This window comes from Mya arenaria, chromosome 10 (assembly GCF_026914265.1).
Source record: "Mya arenaria isolate MELC-2E11 chromosome 10, ASM2691426v1".
Taxonomy (NCBI): domain Eukaryota; kingdom Metazoa; phylum Mollusca; class Bivalvia; order Myida; family Myidae; genus Mya; species Mya arenaria.
Window position 1 is genome coordinate 31242573 of NC_069131.1, and position 22208 is coordinate 31264780.

The window sequence follows — 22208 nt, forward strand, 5'->3', positions numbered from 1 at the left end:
GTAAAGCAAATTGCTTTAATACTTAAAACAATGGAAACTACAAGGACAAACGAAGTAGCCTGAAATTAAGAAAGACCTACGCAAGAGACACACTTGTCAAGGTTAAACAAATGAAAAACAAATGAAACAACGCCACAAGACAACACACTCAATGCAACTATCACATTATTGTTGTTGACATCATTTAGCTGCGATTCCGACTGGATTTCATCTCATGGCATGGATTTATTCAATTTAAAGGCAAAAAAAAACACGATCGGATACAAATATCATTTTCATTTCTGCAGTCAAGCTCTTCGGGGAATTGTAATCGCTTTGTGTCGTTTTGTTTATTCGGCAGCTTAGGCGTAACTTGGAAGTCTAAACTTTTGAACAAAAAAGAACATGATATAGCAAAATCTGACACACGTTGTCAAATAATACACAATTTCAATACTTACGTATTCCCTGAAGGAATTCGTTGCGCCTTTGGCCTCGCACATTACAAATGGTTGCAGTGGTGTGATGAAGACAACTGCATTTGTAACGTGAGAGGCCAAAGATGCAAAAGATCCCTTTAGAGAAAAGGAAGATTGGCACTAAAGGGATCAACTGGTCTTATATAAATATACATTAAACCTCCGCACGGAGAACTGATTATGCCAATGTATTACCAACCAAGTTCATCAACGTACTATGAACGTTACATTACTTTTCCCTCCGAGAAGATTCGTCCGAGTCTTGGCGTGGGAAACTCGTGGGTAAGGCAACCCCGATCCGGCAGTTGTCTTTCTCCTACCGCTGCCAACATTCGTAAAATGCGCAGCCAAAGACGCAAAAGATCCCTTCAGACAAAAGCATGCTTGACCTTGAAGGGATCGACTGGTCTTATATAAATAGGCATTAAACCGCCACACGGAGAACTGATTATGAAAATTTGCATATTATCAACCAAGTACATCAACGTGCTATGAACGCACTTTTATTATCCCGTGAACACAGCAGAGTGGATTACGGCCATGTTTCACTAGGCAAGAAGCGTATTTGGCGATGCTTTTAGTTTGGAGATTTATATATAAATTACGACTTTCGAAATGTACTTAATATACTAACATGCAATTTTCTTCTGACAAACAGGTATGTAGACAAAAAGTATGCAGAATTTGAGTTTCGAAAGGAACTATTCAGAACAAAAGTGAAAGATGTAATTTTCTATTCATATGGGGTCAACAAAGGAGGAGTTTCAAAAGTTGTTGAAGAAGATTATTATTTTGGTAAGAAGAAGGAGCTCCGATATATTGAATATATCGAAGACATGAACACTGTAGGTATGTACTTTTCCGACGATGATTCATACGCTCATTGGAGGCAACATTCATCGAACATTTATACAAAAATGGTTAACTGCCAAACACAAGCATTCTCTATTGCATTCATAAATCCATTGGAAATTCTGAACGCAAAACATATTTTCACCCTCCATTTTCTCCGTCCATTTGTCCGCATTCTTTTTATATCTCACTTACTAGTTCCCTCCCCTCCTCCACTAGTTCACTTCATTACTGTCCCCCCTCTCTGCTCTATTTCTTCCATCTCTTACTTTTACCTCCCTCTCTAGCTCTCTTACTTCTTCCCCTGTCGTTTCTTCCTCTATCTACAGGTCCCTCCTTTATTTCTGCTCTCCACCCTTCCTCTCATTCTAGCATGCCTATTTATATGCTTTTATTTACACACGTTACAGCCGTGTGGCATCAATATGATGGGGTCGCCACAGTTGATCCGACATCGTCATTGAAAGACATATTTTTCAATAAACGGCAGAAATCTAGAACAGAGAAGCTTCGTCAACATGCATTTATGTTTGCAAGAGAATTCTGTCCATCCTGGTTCAAACAAATATGTTCTAATCAGGAAATTACCGAGACCTTCCAGGAATCATCTGAAAAAATGATTTGTCTTATAAAAGGACTTGACGCGGTGTATCAGCGAGATAATCGCGTTTGGCTAACGCCGAATGAGTTCACTGGAGACGTGAGTACAGTCGTTGACACTATATATTATGTACAAACGAATAACAATACCTAACCTACAAAAGTTACTCTCTGTTTATTTAACCTAGAACAAGGAAAGGATGAGCTCTAATTAAACTCACATTGATCAATACATTCAAGAAGAGAAAAGCCGTCCTAAAGTTATTGTATAACGTATATTCACAATTATTATAAACGACACTACTTGCAGCAACATATTCGGATTCTCTTGTTAGAGCCATAATATTAAAAAAATGTTTTATAAGGAAAACGATATGTCAAACACTTGTATTGAATATAAATAAGTATATATATTGTTTACACCAACATGCAAATGAATGTTAAATGCAGAACCTACAACGGCTATTTCTCTATCTTACAAATTGAACGCAAGGTTGCACAAGAACAAACAAAAAGAAATTTGTAGTCATTAGAGTGAAATAGTATAGTCTGAAAAGAAAGCATATTGATCATGACAAAATAAATAGACAGCACTGGTTAGACTGCATGGGTGTAGAAAAGTATTGCATACTATCCCACTGCGTGATAGGTGTTTTGCATTTTTTTAGAAAATCGTATAACTTATTCTTATCTTTATTATTGCTCAAATATTAACATTTAAAGTTCAATTACTCCTGCCAGATTATTTTATGATGAATGCGATGGAAGTTGACTATAGCCATACTTGTAGTGATACATGTATCATGTACTGGCACTGTTTTCATAGTAACTAGTTCAAAGCATCTAAAACTGAATTAAAAATTCTTATTACTAAAGTCTTAAAATGAGTGTTTCGGTTATGATTTAGTAAATACTTAATTTAATTTAAACGTGTTTTCTGAATCAAAAATTGCTTCATTTATCATTAAATTCTAAAAACTATTTAATAAGGATAATCCAAAAACTTAAATAATAAGTCAAGTTATCAAGTGGTATTCTATAACATTGCATTCTAATAAAAATGGGCATATTTTGTACTTGAATTATGTTGATTGCAGTGATAACCATTAAAAGTTGGAAGTGAATTAGTATCTGGAACTTAACAGTTTGTTTAGTTATCGCCTTTTCTAAAAATAGTCATTTAGTTAAATAAGGTTTTATGTATACACGAAATTGATTAAATACGTGTTTTAAGTGAAAAATTGATATTTATTTTCATTTAAAAGTTTTCTTGAGGTATTTCTAGATTAAACAACATGACATACGCAATAGCCAACGTTTTATTACGTTTTATTTTACGAATGCGATATTCTTTTTATCTAACATCATTTGCTGATTTAAAAAGTCTTTTAAGAGCTTTTTTGCCCTCTTATCCTTTCCGAAAAAGAATACACATTATGTTCTAGATATGCCAAAAACTGTTTGAACCTGCCATAGAGAATCTTAGAAGGGATGCACGGACTCCTGAAGAATTGTACAGTCAACAAATCACCGCCCTAGCGATTATTGATGCTTGCAATAATGTCAATGCCGACATGAATGCCGAAACCCGAAAATTCCTTTGCCAGCGTCTCCTTCCGGATATTTCATCAGACGATATTCTAAGTGATTTGACTGATCTCATCACTGAAAGGTAATACGTTTATATGAAATATTTGATTCAGACAAGGCAAGCAGGATTAACATGTACGTAATGTAAATAAGACAGTCCGTTGCTCTTAGTCTGGTTGGGAGGAAAATAAAGCTAGCTCTAAACATACCAGCCCCATCTCACTACATGCATGAATATTGTGAAAGCATAAATAAAAATTACTCCTGCAACAATTAAGAGTTCATTACAAAGGTTCTTCAAAACGTGTTGTATTATGGTAAATAAGATACAAATATCAACGAAAACGCTTTTTAATGCCCTCGAAGAAGGACATATCAAAATAGCACCACCCGTCCTTCCGTCCATGCGTCAGTCCGAGTTGTTACTTTGTTGTTACTTCGCTCGTGTATATACCTTTGTCTTGAAGGGAGGGGTTTTGAAATAAGTTGACACATGTGTGCTCTACATTAAGATGATTTGTAACGTGTAATACCCACATTTATACAACAGGTCTTGGTCACACTCAAAGGTTTATTATGTAATGCTGCATATAGGCATATACAGTATAGTTGATCATGTCCGGGTCGTATTTTTATTATGCACTGAAGGATTTAAAATAAACTGACACATATGTTCAGTGCATACTGGCGATGTGTTGCATGCAGGACACAGGACCCTACCTCAAAGGTCCATTAATATCAGTTAGCTCTCCAATTATGTGCTTTGAAGGAATTGAACATATATTTGATTTGTTAGCCGTTGAAGGTGTTTAGCTTATCTAGATAATGAACGAACATAAAAATTGGCCAAAATTGATATATTGTTTTGATAAAAGTAAAATGATATTACCGTTTTTGTACAACGGTTTCGGAACGGTCTGTAAAACAGCGTTGACTTGGAGCCTTTGGCCATTGAACTCGTCTTGTACATGCAGACATATAGCATTTAATTGTTCTGTTTGTTTTCGTGCTATCAATCAACTTCTAACCAAAATATATTTACTAACCAACTTTATTAACCACCACAATTCTTTTATTTTTTCATTTTGAAAAGTGTTTAGAAGTGGATAACGTGGAGTACCTTTACTCAAATGTCTGTGATCCATTAAAGATTTGCACAATACACACACATACCCACGCACGCACACACACACACACACATACACACACGCACGCACGCACGCATGCGCGCACGCGCATGCGCACGCGCGCACACACACGCGCACACACACACGCATACACACACACACATACACACACGCACGCACACACGCACACACACACACACACACACACACATACACACACAAACGCGAACATAAACTGTTTGATCGATATAACATGGGTTTATCCTACTTTATTTGCCAAGTTATTTGCCAAGTGGTTTCATTTCATTCTGATCAGGGCGAATACTGCGAAACTGGTTGGAAATTAAAATAAGATATACCCATGTAATGTCCTTAATGTTTTATCCATAATTTTCCTGAACGGCACCGTCCTAAATATTTTAGCCCCATTATTAGTGTTATACCTACATGTTTTATAAATTTATATCTTACAGAAATGTGTGTTTATATTGCAGAAGTGGATTTCTACGAATGCAACTGGTCAAGTTTATCTTAAAGTTTCCCAAGTATAAAAAAGACCCTTCGTGGATGTACCTGTTGCCACTATTGCATATCGGCAGTGGCTATTGTGCTCCCTATGAAGAGCCTTCAACAGACATCACTCACAAAAACGCAAAGCCAAATTGGTGGGGAACCGTTGAGATAAACAAAACAGTTCAATGTTTCAAAGAGGCAAAAGATGATTGGCAGATGTAAGCTTGATTTTAATTTATATATTTCAAACATAGGGCTTTATCCGAAACATGGACTTTTTTAACAAAAGGCGAACGAAATATGACTTTTCCTTTTTTCTGAAAGTAGGCATTATGAGATGGAAATGCGATACTACACACGGCATAATATAATTAAATGAGAACTTAATAGATCATAAATCTTAAAATATATATGACCTTTGTAATTCCAATGTGAAATACTCATTAATTAATTATGAATGTGTACGCCACCAGGTATGACAAATGTAACGGATATGCAACATAGAGACTCATTTGTGTAAACCACATTAATGTTAATAAAAATATATTTTTGCGCATCATCAAAGTTTCTATTTAAATGAAAGTGTACTAGAAAATGCATAAATATGCATGAAGTTCGAACACGATAAATGTAAATGTGGGTCGCTGAAACTTATAGCTTTATGGCCGTTGTATTATACAGCTATAGCAGTAATAAATGACTTTTGTTGTATTTCATTGTAAGGGTACAGCTGTAAAATGCTTTCAAATACAGCTGCAGCAACTCTGTACTCCATATAGTACTCTGACGAACCTAATTTGCTGTTGGTCATTCGGTAATCAAACTTAGTAGGGGGATTGTTCTTGACTCCAAGGTCATTAGCTCAATTTTAATATGATTAAACTTATTTGAGTAAAATACCGTGTGACTTGATAACCAACTACACCTTTGTTTTCATTAGTTTTAAATTACTTGAAAAATAATGAAAGATTATATTTACAAATGAAAGATTACATGTCGTACATATATTTATAAAAAAATAATTTCTAGAGTAATCAATAAAACACATTAAAACAGGAATATTGCAAGAAATAATGTTTCAAAAATATTCTATTTCATCCACATGTAAATGAAATAGCCTGTTTTGCTTCACCTTAACAATTCCCCACAAAATATTTACAAGAAGTTTTAGACATTATTTTAAAGTTTCATGAATTGTTTGTGTTCATTGCAATGGTTTCACAAGACAACTACACATAATATCATTCTGGCATTTTGGAAAAATAATATTGGACGAATGAAAATGTTTAATTTCAACTGATATTTGATTTTTTTCTATATGAGTCATTCAAATTTTCTTTGTTTATGTAATGTCCAAAATATCTGTTGCACTGTCAACATTTTTCTAAATTTTGATTCGGTCTGGCATAATCTCGTCACCTAAGTGCAATAACTCAATAACTGGATATAGAAATAGAAGCAGGTATTGAGTTCTAACACTAAGGTGACGATCTAATCAAACTTTGCAAAATAGTGCTATTTTTACTTAAATAATGAGCTTATTTGGTCATTTTGCTTATCAAGAAATAACTATACAATATAAAAACTATATCTAGATCAGATCAAGACCAGACTAAATATACGTGTATGTGATTTAGAGCATTTCATTGCTATATTGATACTAATATTTTCGAGAAATATTTAATACCTTCTATGGAAATTTGTTAAGTTTCTTTGGGGTCGTTTGGACGGTACCATTTATCAATTTATTTATACGGTTTTAGAAACAAAGCATTTAATAACAAAATATGTAAGGATTTAATTACAAGTTCTGCTATTGTAAACACGGGAATATTTCAATCGGAAAATGGAACGCACTTAAACCAAACCATATTATTTCAGACCAATTGACGAGGTTGTATCAACCTTAATGCCGTTCTTCAAAATGGACTACTATCTGTCGCGAAGTTTCCTAGCTTGTTTGGTCACATCTGAAATTCAGAACATGATTGGGAAGGATTTTATCTCGCTGGAAGCGTGTTGCGCTTCGCTGCAATACTGGAACTTCCTGAGCAAATCAGAGTATACCTTGAGTCAATCTGTCACTCAAAACGAGCTGGTAAGTTATTAATGTCTTTCATCCATTGTAGTTAATATATATCTATATATACATATATGAGACGCTGACGATCTCTACTCTCATTTTGAGGTCAGTATGTCAAAGGTTACGTTAGTGGCGAACTTGCACGAAGCCTATCCGATTGGTAACTAGAGTATGCTAGAGAATACTTGAGCCTACTGTCCTCACTCTTGGTAAGAAGAATGGTCATGCCCAGCAGATATCTCATATTGAATTAAAGGTCTGTAAGTAACGGTTGTGCCGACTGTTAGTTGACGCATTACAAAACTGTTGACTTGCCGAAAAAAAACCTTGTACAATTGATATCTAGATTATGCTTAGGTCTACTGCTCTCACACTTATAAATATTGAGATTCAAAGGTCAAAAGTCAAGGTCAAAGTGACATTGGGTACAAACACTTTGTTAAATCAATATAAATCCAATACTAAGACCTACGGTGGTTTGGGAGGTTGGTCAATACAAGTTTACCCCTATTACATTAAGATCATCAAATCAAAGGTCCAATTACTATTTAGCTTGAAAATTGGCCAATGTCTTATCAATATAAACATATAATGTTTTGGTTACCACTTCGATTGACCTTAAGCAATGTATATCTGTTACGAAATAAAAATAGCTACATAGAAAAACATGTGGTTTGAGCAACTGTAAAAAACGACAACAAGTTAAGCGTTATATAAATAAAAAGTTAAAACGGGAATTATTATTTGGGTGGTTTCAATATGCATGAATTCAACAAGGCATATTGTCGAGGCATTATTCTAATATTTTTCAGGCTTTTTACAAAGGTATGCAGGAAATGAGGATACGTCTAGAAAGGCAAAGAATGGACAAAAAAGTGTAAGTTATATTTATCGTATAATAGTATCCTGTAAACATTTAAAATTGTTAATTGTCAAGGATTGGAATTCCAAACAAAATGAGAATATAAATGTACTTTATTTACTCACGAGAAGTATCAAACTTTGTAAAAAAAGAGAAGAAGAAACTTATTATGTCAGTCCTAGAGAAGAAGCCTTGGGAACTTTTGTCGATCGGTGGTACCGTATATCGTATTGCACAAAGTATGTCGTCTGAGAAAAACATGTTATGAAAAAAGCAAAGATAAGTGATCAATGATTTGTAATGAAAATACATTTCTGGATCCCAATTTATTGTCTCGCGTTGATGATGTTTTCCATGTGAATTCACACTGATGCATTGTTATTTGTTTGCGACACAAATGTGATTTCATCTATAAAAAAACAAAACTTTTTTCCTCTCATTGAAAGTGCAATTTTAAAGCCATATTTGTTATCATGCACGTAGTCTTTGCCTAGTAGTATTGTGAGACACATATGTGCACTCAAATGCATAGTATTTGTAATATTCTTTTTATGTTTGTTTTATTTAGTGACTGATATCTTTTCATGATTGCGTTTACGTTTTGAAACATTATATATATTACGTGTACTTTTATTGTTTGCACCTAGTTCACTTTTTAATAGGATTAAACAATATTTATCTACACAATGGTCAATATATCGCTTTTTACAATATCAATTTCATGCTTTGGGAAGACCAAAGACTTAGTTGATATCTCTCGTTTCAGTTCACTGCCTACATGGGAAATGACCTACAAAATAGCCATCGATGGTGTTGACAAGGCATGCAATTCAAAAAGTCTTGAAAGTCTCGTGAATTGGGTGCACATTTTCTTGACGTCTATTTCACAGTTTTCTGTGCTTAGCAACGAAAACACAACAGGCACCTTTGATCCATCTCAGAGTATACGTGACATAGAGCGAAAACTCTTAGCATGGACTAAACGCATGTATTCAGCAGTAAAAATGACATCTGCATCGATTCCAGAGTACTTAAAGGTAAACGATGGCATTTAAAAGACATATCGGAAAGACATATCGGATATGTCACTGAGTCGAATTTTGTATAGCACAAGCATAAATTTTATCAGTCATACAATTTGGCAACTTGGAATATTTAAGACAAAATGTTCTTTATATTTGAAATAATTTAGACTTATGGAATGAATTGCGTGATTGATGTCATTTTCGGGCTATTAACGCAGTTGGGCTGGTTCAAGTGTGTGGAGTCCGAAATATTTAATTGCGTTTATATTCCCGATAATGACATCAATCACGCAATTCATTCCTAATATTTATACCAGTAGTTAATTATTCATTTCCATTATTGTTAACAAAATACATAAATTCATTTAAGAACACTCACCAATGCTGTATATAGAACGACCTGAGCGGTTTACACGTTGTATTGCTGCGGACAGAATAGCCCCACAATCAAATTATAAATTTAAACTTTTCAACATGTTGCTTAAAATATACTGTGGAGTGCTAACACAATACAAGCAATAGTATACGTTTTATGTTAATACGTGATGATTCGCGTTCCGAACATATCTGGCGATGTTGCGTCCATCTGTAAATATTCGAATATTTGTGAAAAGCTAAAACAGTCTGATTTGAGACTTTATATTGTTGAAGGATCCTGGAAGAACGTAGTCATCTACATTATTTCTGGTCAAATTTACTGCCGAACCCGGCTGTTTCCCTTCACATAAAGTATAATTTTTTCCAAAACATCTCAAAACTAATTCTTTTTTCACACCCTAATTAATTTCTATTTATTTAGAAATTCAAACCCATAAAATCAACATAGATTTTTAATGAAGGTATTTTTATTCTAGTCTTCCGTTCTCAAGTACCATTAAACTCAGAAATGATCTGTACTCGTATCCGGTAACTATTCCGGTTCCGGAAAATGCATAAAGTGTATAATTATAGAAGCATTGGTTTTATCTTGTTGTTATGCTAGGCAACGCCATGGAAAATACGCGTTTTACGTTGAAATATATGTTATAGTCAATGAATTACTATCTTCAGTAAGCTACAATATTTCACAGCGACGAAGGAAATAAATGTGTATGTGCTTTTTCAAGTATCTTTATGCTTTGTGATCGCAAAAATTTGTCCTCAATATGACTGAATCAGATTTCGAGTGCAAAATTTATCTTCAAATAAACGGACACGCGATTGACGACCTTTCTAAATATGATCTCTTGATCTTTTGTAATTCTCGGAATTTATTTTACTTTTATTTATGTTTTATACAGAAAGCCGGTCAAAAATCATATATAAGCTGGCCATTAATGTTTTAGGAAAACAAATATCTGAATTTGCATATATAATATATAATTGCATTTTGGAATTTTAAGGCTTATATAGTTATTTTTCTATCTGAAAGTTTAAAGGCAGTATTATTATTATTATTCATTTTTTTTCACTTTTATTATACACTGCCCAAGCCAGGATTTTAAAAGAGCAGGGTTAAATATTGAAAATGCCAGGCATTTTTTTTGTGAGAGTGCGATAGGCTGTCGCCAATATAAAAGGAGTGGTTTGAGTGATCCACCCAAAACACCCAAATAAGTTGGCTAAGTGTTGGTATAAAAGAATTGCTACTCATTCATAGTTACTTTTTGAATTGTGGCTTATATAATATGCTGATAGTCCAAATAACTGTATTAAAGACTGATTTAAAGATGAATGTCCTCCAATAAATATTGCATAACCCTTCATCACAATGTTTTATGAATAGTGTATTTGACTCGTCAATGTGCTTCGCTATATCACCTCTCGTCAACAATAGTTATACTACATATGTGAACTATTATTTAAGAAAATACGATCACTTTTCCTGTATGTAGTTTAAATGGTCCCTTGTAAAAATAATTTCTAAACAAACATCCTTGTTCGTTCACGTGCGCTTTTGGTTTAATTTAAACAATACTGAGAGCAGAAGTAACATGTATATACTTTAGTTATGTTATTCCAGCCAAATAATAAATTTCAGATGTGTGATAGCTTCATATGTCAAATTTCGTTGTTCGAAAATGCAGAGGAAGCCTGGAATACAGAAATAAAAAAAGAAATTTCAAAAGAGGTAAGTGGTTTAGTTTGTCAAAGTTTAACCTTGTCTGAATGCAGTATGAATAAAGAAGTATGCAAATTAATTGTTAATACAATATATAAATATGGCAAGAATTCAGGAAATAGAAAATGCGATTGCTTAATAATTGCATAATGTCATTATACTTTAATGTATAACTGCTTGACAATTGTAACAACTTTTGACGTAACGTAATAAAAGAATGTCGTTAAAATATGTTATATATAGCGACACATTATGTATTTAGTGCTTTAAGTAATAAATGTAAAAGTATGATATATTAATTTATTATATGCCTATCAATTTCCGTTACCATATCCAACAGTGAAAATAAAGCACGCCGTATTGATAAATCCGTATCACCATACTGTCGGTTTTCTGATTCCATATCATGCGAGTACCTTGTGTTTTAAGTCTCGGAACTACTTTTGCGTTGCTAAAAATAGCTTGAAAAAACCTGTCCACTTTTATATGAAATAATTAATACATAGAATATCTAACTTTCCTCACGCTCCAGAAGCATGTAAATATGCAGGAACATGGTTCTTCAAAGAAACATGAGGACAAGCACAAAGGTCGAAGCAGAGAACACTTCCAATCTATCAGTATCTAGACATCTAGATGTTTCCCATTTCAAAGTTCATAAATTGTAGCATTATCATGAACATGAACAGCTTGCAAATACAAAGAAGAAGACGAATTCGTGTCATCGATAGAAATAGCGATTGACTCACGAACTTCCCTCAATTCTGCATATAATGATCGTGAAAAATCCTGCGAATGTTCACTTTGTTAAAAATGGCAGCGTAACGTATGCAGGAAATGACGATTAGTCTACACTCGTTAAATAAGTACCGTTTTTTTTTTGTTCTGTGACATTTGTGATTGTTTTCGTATCAACAGTTTGTTTATTTTGCTAAGATCTAAAACATGTCCTTCTCATTTTGCGCAATGTAGTGAATTCTGTAACTTTGGATTCGTTTCGCTGAAGTAGCCTCCCTTGACTTCAATACACAAAAGTACGTAACACATTTATACGGTATGCAGGTATATAATAAATGGAATATTACGATAAAACGCCTTTCTGGTGAGTAGACATGTATTAGTTTCGACCTGCGGTCTCGACGGATACGTTTTTACACACCGACTCGACTTGATACAGGTCATCAGAAAAGCGACATATCATAATATCCCCTATATGATGCATCAGTCAATTGTAAACACGGCCCCCAAGGTCCGTGTGTATACCGGGGATAGCCGGGAAAAAAGGGCCGTTTTTTACCTTCTCGGTGGCCCGCAGTGCCGGGTGAATGCAGTGGTTTTGTACCAAATATAGAGGGAAATGTGCCTTACTAAGGGTCCCTGGGGAGCGGGGGCTTTTGGCAGGGATTTTACCATCAGTTAGTCCGAAAGTCGGCCGAAAGTCAAAGTCCCCGTTATTCCCCGGACCTGGAGGGGCCGTGGTTACAATTGACTGGTGCATAGTATTAAAGTCGTGTCAGTTCAATACGGAATTCACTAAATCCGCTCAGATAATCTTTCGTTTGTTGTTAAAATTTCAATCAAAATGGCGGATAATACATGTAGTAATTTTGAATCCATACAACATAATTTGGACCATGACCCTTAACTATTCTTCACAAAAAAAGTTTGTTAACAATGTGTTTTATCATGTTGTTAATTTGTATGATTTTTCTTAGCTTTTTTAAGTAAATAACTTCTAGTTAAACTTGATTACTTTTTTACTTATTTGCTATACTATCGCTTCTTAGCTACGTATCACCAAAATATGGGCAAAGGAATGCATCACCCATTATAATGGTTTTCACATGGGTACAAAAAGGATAAATGCACCCACCATGAATACTGGTAACACTGGTCCCTTTCTGTTTGATTATCTTATAAATGAAGCCCAATTGAAGCTACACTCTCACAGATTAAACGTTTTGACAACTTTTTTTGTCTTGGAACGAACCAATTTTTGCGAAAATCTATGGAAACTAGTAAATAAGACTGCCGACAAAAAATTAGATCGCAGATTTTTATTTTTGCGAAAATTGATGTTTTATGCATTTTTCTTAAACCGTTAGTAACGGTTTAAGCCATAAAACATTAATTTTCGAACGGAAATATGAAAATTTAAGATCTGATTTGTTGTCAGCAATCTGATATATTTGGTTTGCAGATATTTACACAAAAATTTGCTCTGCCCAAGACAAAAAAATAAAAAAAAAGTTGTAAAAATGGTAAGTCTGTGAAATTGCAGCTTTAAAGTGAAATTTAGTTATTTGTATGTAGTAAAATTTCATTGATATTAGTATAAGCAATAAGCAATATTTTGATGCGCTTTTTAATGTTAGTGAGTATACTTAGAAAACAAAATGAAATAGGTTTTTAGCCATTGTCGATATGTTAAATCTGTCAAACGAATCAACAATTTTTTTAACAACTGGTTTTTCACGGTAAAATCATTTTTAATTGAATAATTGGCATGAAATAGAAATGACGAATTGGTGTTGTTTCATGTAAATCATAATTTTTACAAACACTTGCAATTTCTCAACATTCCCTGTAAGATCTGTGTTAGGCCAAGTGTGCGTTATGTTGGATTTTCAGTATTGTTTCTTTTATGTGCTTTATTTGAGATAAAACTAGATATTAATTGTTACAAAAATAACACAACCGGTTGAACATTTAGAACAAAAAATGTTTTAGTTTTTACATTGCATTTGCCATACATTATAGCATCTTACAGCTGAATGTTATCGGCAACGAGCGTGATTCAACAATCAATGGACATTTTCTTTGCCGTTTCGAAAACATTAAAAGTTCTAAAAAATCATTGGTAATTTGTAGATGTTGCTAATGCGGTATCATTATCAAAACATTATTTCTTTTCCAGATCATGACCGTCCGCGGGTACGAGCATGTGTTGTTGAAAGTGTTTTGCAGCGATCTAGAAACTTTCAGCAATGAACTTCAAACGACTTTAACGGAAATAACATGCGAAGTATATAATATATACATATGCTTAAGAATTATAGTGGCAAGTGCAAACTAGATTAATTTAAGGAATGAATTGAAAGAGTACGGGGAATGAACGCAATTGGGCTTGTCAAAGTGTGTGGAGTCCGAAGCCGTTCATATCCCGTTTATATTCCCGATAATTGCATCAATTAATTCCTTATATTTACACCAATAGTACATTATTTCATTCAACAATTATGTAATCCTTTCTTACCCATTCTTTAAATAGAACTACCCAAATGTAACCTGAAACATTTTTTCAAATGACGTCACAATAACGCGGGAAAAACATCAACCACTTGAAATCACTTTTAAACTTAAAATAGATACACTTTTGGCAACAATACGTTTAAAATATACTAAATAAACACTTTCTGAAATGTTGATTTATAATTTATGGGACTTACTGACACAGTCTGATCCGAACATATCCGAAGATGTTGTGTTCATCAATTGATAAACTCAATTGCCGAAAGGCAGTTCAGTTAAGGAATGTAAGTTGAGATGTAAATATTTGCATGTAAATGGTTGTTGTAAGTATTGGAGTGTGTCCTTTTTGAAATTGCAGGTCGTTTTGAACGGATTAGTTGATGTGAGAAACTTTCAAGCGATGCAAATGCAGCTTGTCCAACAGACATTGTCAGACCATTTCACAGAACAATGGCAAGTACGTGTCGGAAATGAAGAATCACACAGGACTTTGAAAATTTTGCAACATGGACTTGAATGGCCTGCAATGAAATTGTTCTACAGAAGTCTTGGTAAATACGTACATTTAGAAACAATGTATGGTGTCGATAATGTGTTTACATTACACATAAAACATAGTCGGTATTAAAAACTTTGGTTTATTTTTTTTTAAAACATTCATTTGCTCATCATAGTTAATGCTGTCCTGTTGAACATTAATATATAAGATACATTGATTTATGTTAAAAGCATAAGTTCATGTTTTTATATAATGTGCATCTGTAATACTAAATTTACTATATGCTACTGTACCCGTAGGGTTTTACCTTATTATTTAGCGGCGCCATATCACGGTATAATTGCTACAGCCATGCTTTTCTTTAATGTCATTGCCTGCCGTTGGCGGCGGCATTGTGTTACAATGCAAAAGGCATACTCGTTCCGCATTTTGCGGTGGTTTGTTCTGTTGGACCAATCATATCAAACTATCTTTATCATGACTTTGTTATATATCCATATTTTACTGTAGGTGTAATTACACATTAATTAATCTTATTCAGTTGTACAGCATACATAATATTGTAATTGGTTTGTTAACACATTCGATCTTTCGAATTTTCATTCAATAAATGGCGGCGTAATAATTTGGTCATGTATTCATGCCTCACCTAAAATAAAAGTGTTTCGTTATCTTTTGGTACAAAGATGCACTTGTAAAACTTCATTGATAACTGTTCATAAAATCGTTGCACAAAAACGAGCGAATAATAAACTATAAAAAAGAATATCAGTGAACATTTTCTCAACAAACCTGAAATAGAAAACTGACAGCTACTTCACCAGCTATAATTTTGCATGAGGGGCGTCTTACGGGTAGCTGCGTAAATAGCACCCTTTTTGGAAAGGGGGTAATTCAGAAAATATATTAAAATAGTATATATCTCGGAAAATAAGCAAAAAAGATTTTTTTATTTCAGTGTAAGATCGTGTTTTATTTAAATCTAGATCAGAGAAAAACAATAGTTTCAGTCGTGGCTACGCTTTCTTTATGACACTCGTGAAATAAAATACGATCTTACACTGAAATAAACAAGTATCCTCTATTTATTCCATCTACCTTTATGAATGCTGCATATGTCTGAAGACAGCAACAGTTAAGACATAGATGTACAAATTAGCGTATTATTTATAACGTTGAGGTATGTTTGATGTCTAAAACCTGACACATCTATGCCCCAATTGACATATTTATGCGAAAAGCTAACCCAGCAATGATCAAGTTGCTGTTCTTGTTAATGATGATGATGATGATGATGATGATGATGATGATGATGATGACGTCGAGGTTAAGTTCATATGCTTATAGTTTTATAGTGTTGTTTTTAACCTTGTTCGCATAGATAAACCATTTATTAATATTCTGTATCTTCCAGGAAATGGATCGAGTGGTCTTCTATCTGGTGAAGATAACCATAAACATCTATCTGAATCAATTGGTGTTCTGAGAGAAGCATGGAATGGGCTCTTGTCTGGACACATCAGACTAAATATGCTTGAAATAATGTGTTCCAAAAAAGGTACACTTGTTGAAGTCATTTCTCTCATCTGTGAGATGGACAGTGCGTCAGTGGAAGAAACAATTGAATTACGATCGAGAGAATTGCAAGTGTGCAAACTGCAGAAGGATCAGATGAAAATATTTGTGCAACATTGTGAGAACGTAAAAGGTAAATGATTATCAAACATATTTCATAGCGACTACAAGCGTCTCCGTGTTAGACTTATACTACATGATAGTATATGATATAAAGCATGCGTTTTGCAATTGTTGACAAGATATCGTAGTAAGATGTTAAAAGTAAATATGAGGAAATATGAGGAAAAAATGGCATATATTAAAATCATGCATTAACATGCTTTTTATTTTGTCTCAGAGTTTTTGCGTGTCTCCGCGACGGATATTGTTTTTGTTATGTTCAAGAATTGCAGGTATCGACCAACTATTTAAGCAATCGTTTGTAGGGCTTGAGAAATAACTGAATATGGCATTTCTTGTCATAGTGTTAAGTCGCAGGATAACGTTACTTTGAGTTTTTGTTCTGATAATACAACAATCGAAATAACATCAACATGGATGAAGAAAAGAAAGAAAAAAAAAATAAACGAAACATATTAGAAGTGGTTACCTTAATCTCCGTACCGAAACAGGGTAACAGCCTATTCTTACATTTTATCTCCGATTTATGTTTACATTGTAATTTATGAAGGAAAATGTCTCTTCTATTCTAGAGGCCGTTAATTGTATCATTCAACTTCTTAGACAACAAACAGAAGATTCATTCTTAGACGAATTGTGCACAACCCAGACTGTAGACGACAGAACATCTAGTAAGCAAACTGTGACATACATTGGTGTTGATAAGGAGCTGTTGGATGTTTTGCCAAATATAACAGAACGTTCGAAAAGCAGAATATTCGAACACATGTGGTTTGCAATGTGTAGTCAAATCTCCGAGGAGGTGAAGTCTATTCGGGAAATATTGGAACTCCTGTGGAAACCTGTTTCAGAGAGGTATGTTTAATATGGATCAAACTTTAAATAAAAAATAAATAAATAAAATTACCAATTCTTCAAGAAAATGATTTCTCTCAATTAAGAGATATCCATATTAGACATGGCACGTTCACTTTGCTCATGTTTGCGTCAAGCAAATCTTTTCATGTGTGGCCCGCCCGTATTCTTATGGACTTAAATAGGCAATTGCGAGGTGTTGTTATCTAGCATATACAGCATTACTGTCTTATATATAACATCATTTAGAAGTATTCAATCAATCTGTTTCAAAGTAATGCTTATTTGTTAACATAAGTAAGTAGAGGACAGAAGTGAATTGACTAATGCTGCCTGCTAGAATTAGGACGTTTATGTTAAATATTTTCATTAAACCATCTGCCGTTGATATGTGAAATGAAATGTTTGCTGTTAATTTGCTTAAATAAAAGTTTGCTCTCGTCCTTCATTTTAATGTTTCTTTAATACCAGGGTATGAAAAAAAATGTTTATTGTTATATTTTAGATATATTTACATAAAGGACTCTATCGCATCAGGAAATGTAGAATTCTGCGAGTTTGAGCAATACATACAACCTCTTCAGAATGATATTGCCATCATACAGGATGAGCTTGTGATGTGCGGCATTCCGAAGTCTACAGTTGATGAAAGAATTAAACAATTTTTGGAAAAGAAACATTTGGATACCTGCAATACAGGCGCTGAAATTCTGAATGAAATAAAGCAGCAAAACAATCTACGTGGAAATTTCACGGAAATCGATGAACTTGTTGCTGCAAGTATTCAAAAATGAGAAAAAACAACAACATTTTTAAGTATTGTAATTGCAGTTAGGTTTTAGGTTACTAACATACCCACTATCATTTTTATCAATTTTGTTGAGCCCGTGCAAGAAACTTACGCGTTAAAGACCCGTTTAATTTAAAATATACCGTAGGCACTTCATCTAAACGATGACTATTGCTATGGAAAATGCGTATATGCCGTTCTGTAAACAGCTTTTCATGTGTCACAACTATAATCTTATTTCATGGTACAAGACGTTGCGTCTTGTTTTCACTGTACGTTCAGCTGACGTAGCTATACATGGACCTTCTTTTAACACTAACATTTTGGTTTCAGAATTTCACAAATCTGAAAATGAAAGAATGGCGAAAACCAAAAGTTCCGGAATTTCTCGAGCAGATAGATGACAAAAAGACACGATGCCTGAAGGCTTATGCTGAATGTTACCAAGCCGTGCAATGGATTCGCAACTCGATGGGATCAGGTAAAATTACACATTATTTCATTAAATGAAACTAATGTTAATTCATTTTCAACATTAAAATTAAACGATTTTTTTTCAATAATAGCTGCATTAATATTTCAAATTGTGTTGAATAATTCAGAATCAAAGGTAAATTTTGAAATAAAAACATATTCGTTGAGTATTGCACTATTTATAATACTTACTAGGAGGAAGAGATTTGAACGTCTTTGTTGATCTCGCAATGATGTCTGCTGGCGAGGTGCCAATAAACATCACAAAAGTTCAGTGTCTCCATTCGTCAGCCACTGGATATGCCCCGCTGTTGTTTCATATACAAGAAGACTTTGGTTACGTGGAACTTATTGAAAAGTGTGAAGAAGTTTGGAAAAACTTAGATAAAAACCCAAAACTACCGGAGCAATTGGTAATAAAATATGTTAAGTTGATGAATTATGTTTTTGCATTAATATGTATATGAAAAACTACAGAAACAAGCTCAGTAGCATAAAGCTTATATATAAACATCGTTTAACAGGGTAAACGCCAACGACATAGAACACAAAAACAAACAATCACAAACCAAGAATCACGGTTTCAAGACTGTTTCAGTAAAGCGGTTAAAAAACGCGAAACAAAAATAAAATGAAACACTTATTTATGTATTATATGAAATGAGATTGTTCTTGCTCTTTGTCATGAATCTATTACAATTTTTAATTAAATATTTACTTAAAATCTTACATTTTTAAAACAGCAGTATACGAGACGTATCAAAGCTTACTGATATAATAAAACTAGTAATATGTTCGTGTTAATACGAGTTCAACCGTTTGGTAGTGATGCAATTTAAATTGTTAGTTAAAAGACACCGTATTGTTACCGGTATTTTTCAGCGGGATACAAGTCGCGAGCTACTATGGCTAGAAGAGATACACAAAACACACGGGGCTGTGGAAACTACATCACTGAAGCAGGCTGAAATGATAAACAAAGAAGGCAAGTACGTCTTGGAGGCCGATGGAATGAAGGGCTACTTCCACCAGGTAAAGTGTTTGTGTTTTATTACAAATGATGCATAACCAATAATTTTCGTAAAAGTAGTCTTAAAACCCGTTTAAATTCGAAAGGCACGTACTAATTTGTGTTATCCAATTTTCTCATTTGCAATATTAGTGATAACTGATATATTTCAATGACGTGTTTGGTCGTGCAGTAAATGCGTTTTCGTTAAGTAATTTTAACGTCTTAATATATTATGAGCTTAACGAAAACATGCCTGGAATTGGAATGTTTACGTTTATCCCTCTTTTATGTTTTAACTATAATCAAATGTTCTGTGACTATTGCACTTTATGCAATGACTGACTAACCCTTATTGTTTATTTTATATTGAAAATACATTGTGTATTACTTATATCTTAAAGTACCATTTTGAATATTCAGTGAATTCTTTATAAGCTTTTTTCTAACGTTGCTTTATGGTTAGTACAGGTATGAAACTTTTAAGCAGTATGTGGTTGTGAAGTCGAAAAAGATAGAAATCAGTGTAACTTTGTTTGTGTCCATCTAAGCTGGAGGATTTTCTTCTCGAATCTGTATCATTATTAATAATCATGATTTCCGTTGTAATCCTCATTTATATTCAACTACCATGTTGAAGGGCAAGCATTACTACTGTTCAAATGCAGTTCAAAAAGTATTAACATGCACATACCACTAAGGGGGGGGGGGTCTAAACAACAAACTGATTTAGTTATTCCTTGTAGGGACACCGCTCCTTATAGAACTATGTCATAAAAGTACACTGCCCTGCCATTCAAAGATGATTTATTCAATAACTTCTTGAAAAGCTATGTGGCGCTCCCATATGACGTTAGATAGTACATACTTGTGCCGACATGAAATCAACTTAATCCCGTTAAAGTAATTTAGTGCCGCATCTCCCTGATACAATGCTGTATTGAAAGTTTTAATGTCTTTATTTTGTTTTATACTGATTTGTTTTATACTGAGCTGTATCGCTTCGTTGAAAGCCAATATAATTACGCTTGGCTAGAGACCAGCAGCTGGTTCATTTGTTGGTTTTGTGAAAGTAAAAGCAAAATATTTATGTATAGGTCAATACTTACTGTTGGTCAATCGAATTGCGTTTATGTGCGAATTGGCCAAAAATATATCATGTTGATATCTTATCCAGTTTGATCCAATTGACTGTTAGTATTCCCTTTATGAGGTACACCAAGACCACTTTCTTCAGGCATTATCATTTAGAGTATTTGCCCGACCGGTTATATAAAAATGCATGCATTGACCTTTTAATTTCGCATTGATACAATAAGTACTTACGTGTTTAAATTATTAATATCGCTCATCAATATTGAAATATTTTAACAGCTGACAGTCGAAAAGGTGTTAAAACTTATTGTCCCGAAAAGTGAGGAAACCAAAAAAACGAAGACGTACTCATATTCCGAGGTAGAAGACCTTCAAAGCAGACTGATGCTTGTTATGGGGAAATCCGAAGCAGGCAATATCGACGTGGATAAATTTGTAGACGTAAGTGAAATTGCATAACGATGTAAATACTTCAGATAAGAGCTCAATACTAAGTGCCAAAGTCCAAAATACAGTTATTTCAAATTATGATAATTTATCTATAAATTGAAATCGGTTATTAAATAACGTGGACAATACATTGCACAGATTCTGGAATGTAGTTATATTTCGCGACGTCTTGATTGAAGTATTACTTATATTTTTATATCCGTACAACATCATGAAAATGGGGTCAATAAAATAATGATTCCGAATAGTTTGATTCCAAAATGGTATGTGCGCCCGTACCGTAAGCCGTTTGAAACCGTACCGGAAATGAATTTATTTTGCTCAAAATCGCGAGCTCTATTTGAAACAACTATTACATATAGAGGTGTTAGGGAGTTTACACATCCGGTAGCACTAATTTAAACCCAATATTAAACATACCGGACACCGGTTGGTAAACATGTAATTAAGATTGTGTAAGTAATGATATTGTATAGATAGAGGTTGTTTGACAATTGTTAATCATAATGCAAGATTGAATTTGGGAACATCGAACGACTGATGCATGATTATTTTGCATGGTGATAGCTTGATTCTGCATATTTTTACTAAATAAAGATAAGAATAAAAGAGAATAACGCAGAGTAACTTATGTGTTGGCTTTCGCTTACAAATGTCTAAATATACATGATATCATCTTCAATACCAGATAAAAATGTAGTTTATACATTGTTATTATTTTCACTGCCAGGTATATGTGCAATAAATACAGTATATCATCGTCATTACCTGTCATATTTGTAGTCTATGCAGTATTTTATCTTCGGCAACAGGTATGAGTGTAGTATAGTCAGTTCTATTAAATTAGCCAGTAGTATACACAATATTTTATATTC

At 33.8% G+C, this 22208-nt stretch overlaps 1 protein-coding gene across 2 annotated transcripts in view; it reads left to right on the forward strand.

The window, feature by feature from the left end:
• The window catches only part of LOC128206747 (E3 ubiquitin-protein ligase rnf213-alpha-like), a 93722-nt gene that overhangs the window by 8289 nt on the left and 63225 nt on the right, over positions 1 to 22208 (forward strand). For both annotated transcript variants that reach the window (XM_052909415.1, XM_052909416.1), the window contains exons 6-22: positions 1117 to 1307; positions 1721 to 2010; positions 3356 to 3582; positions 5122 to 5358; positions 7022 to 7238; positions 8036 to 8100; positions 8852 to 9122; positions 11131 to 11220; positions 14129 to 14236; positions 14822 to 15014; positions 16377 to 16670; positions 17233 to 17515; positions 18021 to 18291; positions 18639 to 18786; positions 18975 to 19192; positions 19662 to 19811; positions 21163 to 21324. In XM_052909415.1, the coding sequence (XP_052765375.1) occupies positions 1117 to 1307; positions 1721 to 2010; positions 3356 to 3582; positions 5122 to 5358; positions 7022 to 7238; positions 8036 to 8100; positions 8852 to 9122; positions 11131 to 11220; positions 14129 to 14236; positions 14822 to 15014; positions 16377 to 16670; positions 17233 to 17515; positions 18021 to 18291; positions 18639 to 18786; positions 18975 to 19192; positions 19662 to 19811; positions 21163 to 21324 (3415 nt within the window). The remainder of the gene's footprint in view (positions 1 to 1116; positions 1308 to 1720; positions 2011 to 3355; positions 3583 to 5121; positions 5359 to 7021; positions 7239 to 8035; positions 8101 to 8851; positions 9123 to 11130; positions 11221 to 14128; positions 14237 to 14821; positions 15015 to 16376; positions 16671 to 17232; positions 17516 to 18020; positions 18292 to 18638; positions 18787 to 18974; positions 19193 to 19661; positions 19812 to 21162; positions 21325 to 22208) is intronic.